The 12,318-nt window shown below is 37.1% G+C and overlaps 1 protein-coding gene across 1 annotated transcript; it reads left to right on the forward strand.

The window, feature by feature from the left end:
* The first annotated feature begins 1,859 nt into the window (after nucleotides 1-1,859).
* Nucleotides 1,860-8,040, forward strand: LOC107805749 (long-chain-alcohol oxidase FAO4A-like). The gene is made up of 3 exons (XM_016629822.2): nucleotides 1,860-2,143; nucleotides 2,692-2,961; nucleotides 6,031-8,040. Exons 1-3 carry the CDS (start codon nucleotides 1,907-1,909, stop codon nucleotides 7,840-7,842), a joined length of 2,319 nt encoding a protein of 772 aa, XP_016485308.1. The 5' UTR covers nucleotides 1,860-1,906; the 3' UTR covers nucleotides 7,843-8,040.
* The last annotated feature ends 4,278 nt before the right edge of the window (nucleotides 8,041-12,318 follow it).

The following is a 12,318-nucleotide window of genomic DNA, read 5'->3' on the forward strand; positions in this document are numbered from 1 at the left end:
CTGAGGCTGAGGGCCATATGTGAGGATATGCTGAGTGATGTGAGGCCGAGGGCTTGAGATACATTTATATGCCACGAGGTGGCTTGAGTGATGTGAGGTCGAGTGCCGAGTGATGTGAGACCGAGGGCCTGAGATACATTTATATGCCACGAGGTGGCTTGATATTGCGTTTGGGCCGTAAGGGTCCCCTCCCGAAGTCTGCACACCCCCAGTAAGTGCCGTCGACGATATATGGATCGGGCTGCACGCCGCAACGATATATGGATCGGGCTGCACGCCGCAACGGTTACTATTTGATACTATTCTGAGAGTGTTCTGAGAGAGAGAGAGCCCGAGGGACTGAGAGTGTTTTGAGAGTGAGCCCGAGGGGCTGGTACTGTTCTGAGATATTGCTCGAGGGGCAAACTTTTATGTGTTCATCTTTCACATTTACTTGTCATTTTACCTGTTATACTGTGGTATTTGTGCTCGAGGGGCGGATTTTCTATGCTTATCGGCACTAACTGTTTTGAAATCATTGCGTAATTGTTGAAAAATGTCATTCTCAAAAGAGGTTTAAATTGAGCTAAGATATTTCTAAAGATTTCACAGCTTCACTGCTTTTCTCAAAGGGTTTTACACTGCTCTATACAGCATGATGGTTTGCTTTACGTGATTTCTTACTGCTAAGTTGTTATTTACCTTTATTACTCACTGAGTTGGAGTACTTACTTTACTCCCTGCACCTTGTGTGCAGATGCATGCATTTATACATCCGGTAGCGGGTTTTGGCTGATCGGAGGCAGAGTTACCGGAGTTTAGCGAGGTGACTATCAGCGTTCGCAGCACCGCTTTTCTCCCCTTTTTGTTCATTAGTCCTTTTTTGTATATTTCAGACCTTGTAGTTGCATTCATACTCTAGTATATGTTCGTGACTTGTGACACCCCGGTTTGGGCTGTGTTTGGGTTGTACTCCACACTTAATGAAGAAATCTTTTGTTTAGGCTGTGGTTATTTAATTATGTTAAAACTGTTTATTAATATTGACTATTCTGAAAAGGCAAAATGGGTTGGTTGACTAGCCTTGTCTTCACGAGAGGCGCCATCACGACTGGATCGGGGTTTCGGGTCGTGACATATGGAGATTTGGTGGCCATAGACTATGTTTTCTTGCTCCATAACTGGTTGTGCTACTGATATTTGTAGGGAAGGAGATTAAGGTTTACATGGCGATAACATAGAATTAGAAAAGGAACAAGAAATAAAGAAAAAAATAAAAAGAAAAAAAATAAAGGAGTCAAATTTGAATGTGAAATAAGTTATATAAAAATAATAATAATACGATTTGGGAAAAAATAAATGAATAAAAGAGAAAAAAAAAAGAAAAAGAAGAAGAAGAAGAACAAAACGATAAAAAAAGAAAAGGAGAAAAGAAAGAAAAAAAGGAAAAAAAGAAGAAGCACATAAATAAAAAAGAATTGGAGGAAAAAGAGAAAATTTCTCAAAAAAACTACTATAAATAGGAAATGTAATTAGTTTGATTAGTAGAAAAATAAATATATAGGTAAAGATAAATAATTTTGTTTTTGTGAATTAGTGTGTCATTCTCCATTTTGTAGCAAGTAAAAAAGTTAGTTCGAAGAGTAAATTTTGATTGAGACAATTATAGAAGGAGATCGAGAAAGGAGTACAGTATACACTGAGTAATTGACCCCCACCGCAAACACAAGGTCCAAATCGTAGGCCTCTGTTTGTTATTAAACCTACCTCCCTCTCCACCCCACCCCACACCAACCTAATCGGCTGGTGTCAGAGACGTAGGGGCCGGGGTGGGGTGCCTCTTTAATATGCATTGAGTTCTCTCTCTATAAATGCCTAGTTAAATGTACTTAATATGCATTCTCACAAGAAACAACATTGAGAAAAAATGGGTCAAAAAAATGGTTACATTTTCCGCAAAGGAAGCAGTATTGTTGTTCCAGTACCAGAAAAAAAGGTTGAGTTAGGGACACTTTCCTCTAACCAGATGGACTCTCTTACTGCTCTTTGTGACACTATTTTACCTTCCATTGATGCTAATTCCTTTTATCAAAATGAAGCCATTGATGATCCTTTCACTAACTTCCTCCAAACTTCAGCATCCATGACTGGAACTCCTCAACATGTAAGAGGTTTTTTTTGGCTTCTCGTTACTTCTCCTCTTCCCCTTTGTTTTTTTTTGCTTTTTGAGGCGCGAATTAGTACAGTGTACAGCCTTTTTGGCTACATTTCTTAGATCATGTTATTTGTTCTATTTTCTAACTTTTTTTTTCCAATTCACATGAGAATATTACTCATTCCAAGTAAAATAACAACACCAACAACAATAAACCAGCGTTTTCCCACAAGTGGGGTCTGGGGAGGGTAAAATGTACACAACCTTACTTCTACCCTGGAAGGGAAAGATGCTGTTTCCGATAGACCCTCGGTCAGAGAACGACTGAAAAAGAAAAAAGTAACTGCAACAAGTAGGAATAACAGTAAGATAAAATGACATCGAATCCAAGAATGCAGTTAAACTTTAGGCAGTAATAACAATCTACGAAAATACTAAAATTTACATTATAAGTAAATATTATCACATTCCTGGCCTTGTAAAAGCTTTTGTTATTTTTTCATCTAATTAAATTCCTCGTATGAAATGCCTTCTCTTTTGTTTATTACTTTTATCAGATTGCATGGATGATAAGCAATAGATTGCATCATCCTAAGCTGAACTTGTGCAAATTAGCACTATGGCTATTGTCAACGAGGATAGGAACTTTAATACTTTGTGGTAAGGCAAGCTTGTCAAGCCAATTTCCATACTTGCAGAGCTTCTCTAGGATTTCACCAAACCAGAGAGAAGAGATAGTCCTATCATGGTCAACAAGCTGTTTCAAACTCCTAAGGATTCTCTTTTCTGCCATCAAAATTCTGGTTCTCCTAGTATTCTTCACTCAGGTATTTAAATATTTATTCATTTACATTTACAGCCAACCATTTTAATTTGTCATTAAGGTATAGTCTCATTAATTGTAGAGCTACCTTATGCTAAGTAAAATTTATGGCCCCGCTCAGCTACCCTCTTTTGTTTTTCTTCTCCATCAATAATATTCACCAATCATATTGCGCGTTGGTTGAAATTGCATTTACTCATTCGAGTGCTCTCAAACAGAAAATACATTTGGCATGCATGCAAAATTGCAAACCTTATTTTTTTGGTTCTCTCGATCTTCTTCTTCGTTTTCCTTAAGAATTTCGTCGTTAAGATGTTTGCTGGACTGGAAGGGGTACTAAACTTTATAAAATGAGCTAGCTAGTGTCACAAGTTTTAGATGTTTGTGGTAGTTCCCAAGAGTGTATCGTGCACAAGTCTTATTTTCAGGATTACAAAATCTCATATTTTAAGAACTTTTATTACTTATAAATTTCTTTTGAATGATTTGATGATGTAAAAAATTTCATACACTAATAATGTATTATAATTTAAATTCTTGATAAAATTAAAATTAATTTAAGGGGCGGCTCAGTCCCTCTTGCTTTACGCCCCAAAAGATATGAGGCCCTAGAGACTATACTCTTCTTACATGTATACTATTCCCTCCATTTCAATTTAGATGAGCCAGTTTGATTCGGTACGAAGTTTAAGAAAAAAAGAAGAAATTTTTAAAACTTATGATCTTAAAAGCTAAGGGGTAAAAACTTTATGGGACCATGACATTTGTGTGGTTATAAAAGCTTCACATTAAGGGTAAAATGAGAAAAATGAAGAGTTTAAAATTGAATTATTATTTTGGAACAAACTAAAAAAAAAAATTACTTCCTCTAGTTTGAAAAGGAGGGAGTAGTATTTATTATTAATGACAAGTACTGTAAATCTTTCATTGATTTACTAGCTGCTTGCCGACGTCAATACTCATTAATCACATAGTTCCAAACGATGCTATTTTTAGGAATTTGGTTGAACGTATGAAAATGTCATGTAATTGGGCTCCAACTAGAAATCAATCTCTTTAACACTTACGGCTATGTACAGTTTCTTTCTTTCTAACTCTATGTGCACACTCCATCAAGTTTACTATTTTCATGTAATTTGGCTCCAACTTGAATCAATCTCTTTTACAATTGTAGTTGTGTACAGCTTCTTCTTTCAAACTCCATGTGCATTGTGCACAACCAAGTTATCTCCATATAGATAATTTAAACTTATTTTTAAGATTACCTAAGAAAAATTGTACAAATAGCATATAATAATACTCTAAATTGATATATTTAATCAAATAAAATGACTTGATTCTTTTTCAAATGATTATGTTGCTTATTAAAGTAATGTTAATAGTTTTTGTATCCGTTGCTTCAATTGACCCATGTTTTGCAAAATAAAAATAAATAAAATTTTACCTAAGATTAACATGGTCTCAGGAAGATTAAATGAATTGACTATATTGTCAATTAAAAAAGAAACATTAGAAGAAGTTGCTTACGAAAAAGATACTTAGTAATAACAACGATAAAAAAAAGGATATGCAATTAACGTCTTAATTTGTATCTAAAAAATCTAAAAGTATAAAACTCAAAAAAATTACTGTATACATTGGATAAATAAGGCTAAGGCGACTTATTAAAATTAAATTTTTAGATGACCTACTGCATTGAGCACTCTGCTAAAAGTTTAACTCAGCCCTCATTTTCTTAAAATTATTGAAGGTTTCAACCACCCTCTAGGGGGAGGAGGGGAAGAAATTGACTTGAAATTATTGATGTTGTAGCCTACCAAACTAATCCACACGACACAAGTTCAGTTGGGACAACTTTGAAAGAAACAATTAATTACTACTTTTATTATGGTTTACACAAATATGGAAGAATGCAGTTATGATAGATAACGATTACAATGACACACGCAATGCATCCGAATGCTATATATAGTGTTGCTTGTTTAGTCCATTGGGAACTTCCTTTTCGTTTGTCATTTATACCACTCCTTAAATCACATTGGATATGCTTGGCTTAAGGCATTAAAGAACTTTAATTAAAGCAATGTAATTAGGTACCTGTTCTTCTAATTTTGCTTCCATTTTTCTTTTTTAAATCAAGATAACATGAGATGCACATCTCTCCTTCACTTATGTGGCTATGCCGTGTCATCATACGAGAAGCATTATTGTAATGTGTAAAATAAATCACCAGGTAGGTAACTTTTATTTATCGAGTTTTATGATTTTACTACAATAAACCATATAGTTTAATTAGTGATAATAACTGAAATTATCAGAGATGACACGGCATAGTCACCGTGGCATTTTTGCTGATTAGAGTGCCTATTTGGCTTTCTTGTTGTTTGATGCAATTTTCGGGCGTTTTGATTTTCTGAGCAACGTAATATAGGAAAAATCAGTTATTTTTAAGTGATTTAGATGCACACTCAACATCACATTTCCATTGGAACTTGAAAGAAGGTCACAATCTGAACTTGCCGTGATGCACTCTAACTAGAAAACAAAAATATAACGAAATAATTCTCGAAACATAAGATCTAGTATTCAAGTAAATATGCTATTCTAAACCATGTCATAAATGAAGCCCATAAATTCATAATATTCATCGTAGATTTTATAAAAAATAGGTCGGTGTACAAAACATCTCACATTCACGCAGGATTCAGAGAAGGGTCGTACCCCTCATTGGGTATATGATGTAGATAGCCTACCCTAACACAAGCATTAGTGACTGCTTCCACTGGTCGGACTCGTCACGTATAGGTCATATGAAGACAACTTTGCTGTTGCTACAAGGATCCTTTTCGTATAAAAGAAATGATGACTTTATATTTTCCAACAGTATTGGAAAATTGTTGCATTAGAACTCAAGATTCTTTTCTGTTCAATTCTTCCACCACCTAGCTCCAGCTTAACTTGATGAATAAATATGTTAAAACTCATATTCAACCTGATTAAAGTTTACTTTCTGCTTCTTCTTCTTCTTCTTTATTAATCTTTCCTGAAAGTGAAAATCTTAATTTCTTGTTAGGTGAATGAGAAAAGCCAGAATCCTTCATGGAAAGCACTTGGCTACTCTGGACCTGATCCTGATTTTAAGAAGCAAAATCAAGGAGTTCAAGATCAAGAAGAAGAACAACTATTTGGACCACTTTACCAAGGAATCATCAGTCTAAAACAATCACAAAAAAAGGCGTTCGAGAGGCTGCAAAAATTGGGATTTTCTGTCTCAAAACCCCATAATTTCAACGACACAAGGAGAAGTACAGAGTGCCCTAATTTCACAATTGAATGTGATGCTGTGGTAGTTGGTTCAGGCTCTGGTGGTGGAGTTATAGCTGGTATTCTTGCAAAAGCTGGTCACAAAGTTCTTGTCCTAGAAAAAGGAAGTTATCTTGCAAGAACAAATCTTTCCCTTCTTGAAGGTCCTTCAATGGATCAAATGTACCTTGGAAATGGACTATTAACAAGCAAGGACATGGACATTATGCTACTTGCTGGATCCACTGTTGGTGGTGGCTCGACGATTAATTGGTCAGCTTCGATTCAAACTCCACAACATGTTCTAAAAGAATGGTCTGAAAAGTACAAACTCGAACTGTTTCAAAGTGAATTTTACGAGGGGGCTTTGAAGGTCGTATGTGAAAAAATGGGAGTTCAGTCTGAAATTGAGGATGAAGGTTTCCAAAACATGATTTTGAGAAAAGGGTGTCAAGAATTGGGATATCAAGTGGAAACAATACCTAGGAACGCGCAGTCGGATCATTACTGTGGATGGTGTAGCATGGGATGCAAAGATGGGAAGAAAAAAGGCACAGCTGAGACATGGCTAGTGGATTTGGTCAAATCAGGTAATGGTGCAATACTTCCTGAATGTGAAGCATTGGAAGTGATCCATGTAAAAAAGAATGACAACTCAGGAAAAAGTAAAGCCATTGGAGTTGCTTTTGCATTTCAAAATGGAAAAGGGGTGAGAGAAATTTGCATGGTGAAATCAAAAGTCACAATTGTAGCATGTGGTGCTCTTAGCACACCTTCATTGCTCAAGAAAAGTGGCTTAAAGAATCCAAATATCGGCAGAAACTTACATCTCCATCCAGTCGTTATCGCCTGGGGATACTTTCCAGATACTCCATCTGATTGTAATGTATTATGGCCTGAGGCGAACAAGAAAAGTTACGAAGGAGGAATAATGACAGCAATGTCTAAAGTCGTGGCGAATTTCGAAGGATCAGGATATGGTGCAATCATACAAACTCCAGGTTTGCACCCTGGCATGTTTTCAGCACTAATGCCATGGGTTTCAGGCCTAGATATTAAGATGAGGATGTGCAAATATTCAAGAACCGCGTATCTTTTAGCGTTGGCAAGAGACATGGGATCAGGGGAAGCATTCTCACCCTATTCAGTAACTTATAAGATGGATCGAATTGATGAAGAAAATCTAAAATTAGGCCTAGAGAAGATGCTAAGAATCTTGGCAGCTGCTGGTGCAGAAGCAATTGGAACTCAACATGGAAAAGGGAGGAGTTTGAACGTGAAAGATGAAAGTTTGAAGGAGTTTGAGAGATTTGTGAAAGAAGAAAGTTCAATAAAAATTGGGAATCATTCAGTTCCTATATGTTCAGCACATCAAATGGGAAGTTGTAGAATGGGAGAGGATCCAACAACTTCAGTGGTTAATTCTAAAGGGGAGACATGGGAAGTAGAAGGTTTGTTTCTTGGAGATTCAAGTGTGTTTCCAACTGCTATTGGAGTGAATCCAATGGTCACAATTCAGGCAATTTCTTATTGTACTGCACAATCTGTTCTTCAACTTCTTAAGAATCAAAAGATGGGATAAAATGGCATTCGTACAATGGGAAGCATGAAGATTTGTTTTTGTGAAAAAGTAGTTTATGTTTATTGAAGTTTGTGTGAGTAAGGAAAAATAATTGTATAAACAAGCCCCAGATCGCGAATCATTCTGATTAAGAGGGATCCATGTATCTTGCCAAATTATATTCTAGTAAATATGCAGTGACTAATATTTTCGTTTTCACAATGCCAGAGATTCCTATGTAGAAGATGTGGCATAAGTTAATGAGCAACAGAGGAGTGTATTGGGAAAAAATTGAATTTACATTGTAGGTGACGTGGCATGACATGTGGACTGGTCAAACGGTCAAAACACAATAAATAGCCAAGAGGCACGGGTGACAACAGATAAGGGAAAAAGAAAGCAACATTAGTGCGGACCGTTACTAAAATAGGTACGAGTCTCGTACCTATCCAAGTCATCTAAAGACCGAAGATCGGAAGAAGTTGAAGATACGAATCTGATGACGTAAAAGAGTTTAAATATAGCATTAAATATCAAATACGTTAGAATATTTGTTTTAAAAAGAAATGATTGTGTAACGTTTCTTTTAATGTCATTTATTGCTCATAATTGCCTCATTAAGACAAAGACATTACCTCTTCTCCTAGGATTAGCTATAAAAGGAGAAGAACTCACCATCTGTAATATACGAAATATTATTGGGATCTTACTGAAATACAAAACTATTTACTGCTTTACCATCATTCTCAGAAGTATTTTGTTTTCGTCTCCTGATTATCAGTAACCCGAATTTCTTTTTAGCTTTGACCAAAGACTCAGATTTTTGGTTAAACAAGGAGGTTGGCAATAACTTACCAGGTAGCCTTTTCTTTTAATCTATATCTTGTCCATTGTCGTCACCATGTCAAACAACAACACCGATAATAACAGTAATAACACATTGGGAAACCATGAAAATCAAATCCATCAAAATCAAGGTGACGTGGTTCCCTCCCCTCCAGATTCACCACGTCAATCTCGTGAAGGCACTCTTGTTACTGAATCCCGTGCTGATCAACAAGAACAATCTGAGCACTTTGAAGGAGTAACAACTGAAGCTTTACAAAAGCTAATTGATGCACAGGTCGGCAAAGCTCTTCAGGCACTTGTTAGTCGATTGCCTGGTGCACCACCCACACCAACTCCTAATAATAATACATTGGAGAATCCCCGTTCTGGTCTTGATAATTCTGGAAACTGAGCAACCCCCAGTGAACCACAGGAAGGGGGACCAGGTAATTCAAATAATTCATATTTGCAAAATTTAGTACTAACCTTGCAGAAACAGATTAAGGAACAAAATGAGCGTATTGAGCAAATCCCTGGAGTTCCGCCTGTAATAAAAGGAGTAGACATGGACAAATACTCACAACAACCATGGAAGCCAAGTGCTGCTCCCCTTCCAATTCCGAAAAAGTTCAAAATGCCTGACATCCCGAAATATGATGGTACTACAGACCCACGTGACTGCATTTACAATAGGCGTGAAAGGCAACGACTTGACCAAACAAGAAATTGAATCAGTACTGGTCAAGAAATTTGGAGAAACACTCACCAAGGGTGCATTAACCTGGTATTCTCTTTTATCTGAAAATTCTATTAATTCTTTTGCTGAGCTTGCAGATTCTTTTATTAAAGCACATTCGGGAGCACAGAAGGTTGAGAAAAGAATGGAAGATATTTTCAAAATCAAACAAGGGGATTCAGAGTTGCTTAGAAATTTTGTTGATAGATTCCAGCGTGAAAGAATGACTCTACCTCGTGTGCCTGACAACTGGGCTGTAATAGCCTTTGCAAGTAATTTAAATGACAAAAGTTCTGAAGCCACAAGACGACTCAAAGAAAGCCTTCGAGAATTTCCTGCAACCACGTGGAATGATGTTTACAACAGGTATAGTACGAAGCTGCGAATTGAAGAAGATACCGTACCTAAGTTTCATCATGAAGAAAGGGGTGGTCCCGAAGATCTGAAACCGAAAAAAGATCAGGTAAAAACAGGTACGATCCATATATGGGACCTGCAGGAAAAGACCCACGGTCGAAACAAGATAGCCAGCAATATGATCAAAAATCGAGGAACAGGGACTCTGGTTCTTCTTCAAAGTTCAGGAATGATCGGAACAGACAAGAATCACGAGATGATGACAGAAGTTTAAAGGCACGATTCGGCGGATATAATTTTAATGTCTCTACCTTCGAGCTCGTAGCTGTTTTAAGAAGCATGGGAGATAAGGTACGGTGTCCAAAAGAGATGCGGTCAAATCCAAATAGACGCAATCCAGATCATTGGTGCGAATTCCACAATGATCACGAGCACAAAACTTCAGAATGTAGATTCTTACAGAGTGAAGTGGATCATCTATTGAAGCAAGGGTACCTCACTGAGTTATTTAGCGAGAAAGGAAAACAAGCTTTTATGAAAAACAGGCAAGAGCCACCACAACCTCCTTCACCCAAGAGGACAATGAATGTGATAAGTGGGGGAAAAGATATTCACGGCATAACCTACACAGCCTCCAACAAGGTTTCTAAGTTAACAATTACACACGGAAAACGGGTGCGACAGGTCCTAGAAAATGAAAGTATTTCGTTCGATGACGCAGATACCGAAGGAGTGACAACTCCACATAATGACGCACTGGTAATATTTTTACTTGTACATGATACTAATGTAAAACGAGTTTTGATTAATTCAGGGAGTTCTGTAAATATTATACTACTAAGGGTATTACGTGAAATGCAAGCTGAAGACAAAATGATACCCAAGGCGCACACCTTGTCAGGCTTCGACAATTCAAGTGTGGTAACAAAAGGAGAGGTAATTCTAACAACTTTTGCTACGGGTGTTGTTAAAGAAACTAAATTTTAGGTAGTTGATATGGAAATGGCCTACAATATTATCATGGGGAGACCATGGATACACGATATGGATGCTGTCCCATCAACTCTACATCAAGTTATTAAATTCCCATCACCATGGGGAATTTGCCAAATTCGTGGGGATCAGCAGATGGCTAGAAGTGTCAACGCTGTAACAAGTACGAGCAACGTAAATAAAGAAAAATAGCAATTACAGGAAACAGTTGAAGGTAAAAAAGATCAAACTTCAGCTGAACAAGAAAAGCCAGATTTGGACTCAAGGCCTGACACAATTCAGGAACCTGAAGAAAATGAAAGCATCAAAACGACAATTGAAGAGCTCGAGGCAGTGATATTATTTGAGCAATGGCCTGAACGGAAGGTTTATGTCGGAGCCAATTTAAGCTTAAACATGCGAGGTATGATAATCGAATTTTAAAAGCTAACTTAGACTGCTTTGCTTGGTCCCATGCTGATATGACAGGGATACCACCAGATGTGATGACTCACAAACTCAATGAGGACCCTTGTTTCACACCAATAAAGCAAAATAAAAGAAAGCAAGGTGCTTTCAAGAACCAGGTGATTCAGGATGAGGTCCAAAAATTATTAAAAATCGGATCGATCCGTGAGGTAAAGTATCCTAATTGGCTAGCTAACACGGTGGTCGTACCCAAGAAAAATGGTAAGTGGCGCGTTTGTGTGGATTATACCGATCTAAACAAAGCCTGTACAAAAGATTCCTTTCCTTTACCGCATATAGACCAACTAATTGATGCAACTGCAGGTCATGAACTTTTAAGTTTTTTAGCTGCATACTCGGGATATAATCAAATTAAAATGGATCCTGGTGATGAAGAAAAAACTTCTTTCATCACAGACAGGGGGACTTACTGTTATAAAGTAATGCCCTTTGGTCTCAAAAATGCTGGGGCAACCTATCAAAGGTTGGTCACCAAAATGTTCCAAGAACATTTAGGGAAAACAATGGAGGTATATATAGACGATATGCTCGTCAAAACCCAGCGATCTCATGATCATATTTCTCATCTATCTGTTACATTTGAAATTTTGCGAAAATTTAATATGAAACTCAACCCAGAAAAATGTGCATTTGGAGTTGCATCAGGTAAGTTTTTGGGTTTTCTTGTTTCTAACCGTGGTATTGAAATGAATCCTTCTCAGATCAAAGCAATAGAAGAAATCCCTGATATCCTTACTAATAAAAAGGAAGTACAAAGATTAATGGGAAGAATTGCAGCTTTGGGGAGGTTTATTTCCAAATACTCAGAAAGGTGTTTTAAGTTTTTCTCTGCACTCAAAAAGCAAGATCATTTTGAATGGAATGAAGATTGTCAACAAGCCCTTAGAAATTTGAAAGCTTATTTGTCAAAACCACCGTTGTTGGCAAAACCAAAGGTGGGGGAAAAACTTCTCATCTATCTGGCCGTATCTGAAGTCGCGATGAGTGTTGTTTTAGTCCGCGAGGACCAAGGTAAACAATCTCCTATTTATTATGTAAGTAAGTCCTTATTGGATGCTGAGACACGATACCCACAGCTAGAAAAATTAGCATTAGCTTTGATCATGGCATCTAGA

The sequence above is a fragment of the Nicotiana tabacum genome, chromosome 1 (assembly GCF_000715075.1).
Source record: "Nicotiana tabacum cultivar K326 chromosome 1, ASM71507v2, whole genome shotgun sequence".
Lineage (NCBI taxonomy): Eukaryota > Viridiplantae > Streptophyta > Magnoliopsida > Solanales > Solanaceae > Nicotiana > Nicotiana tabacum.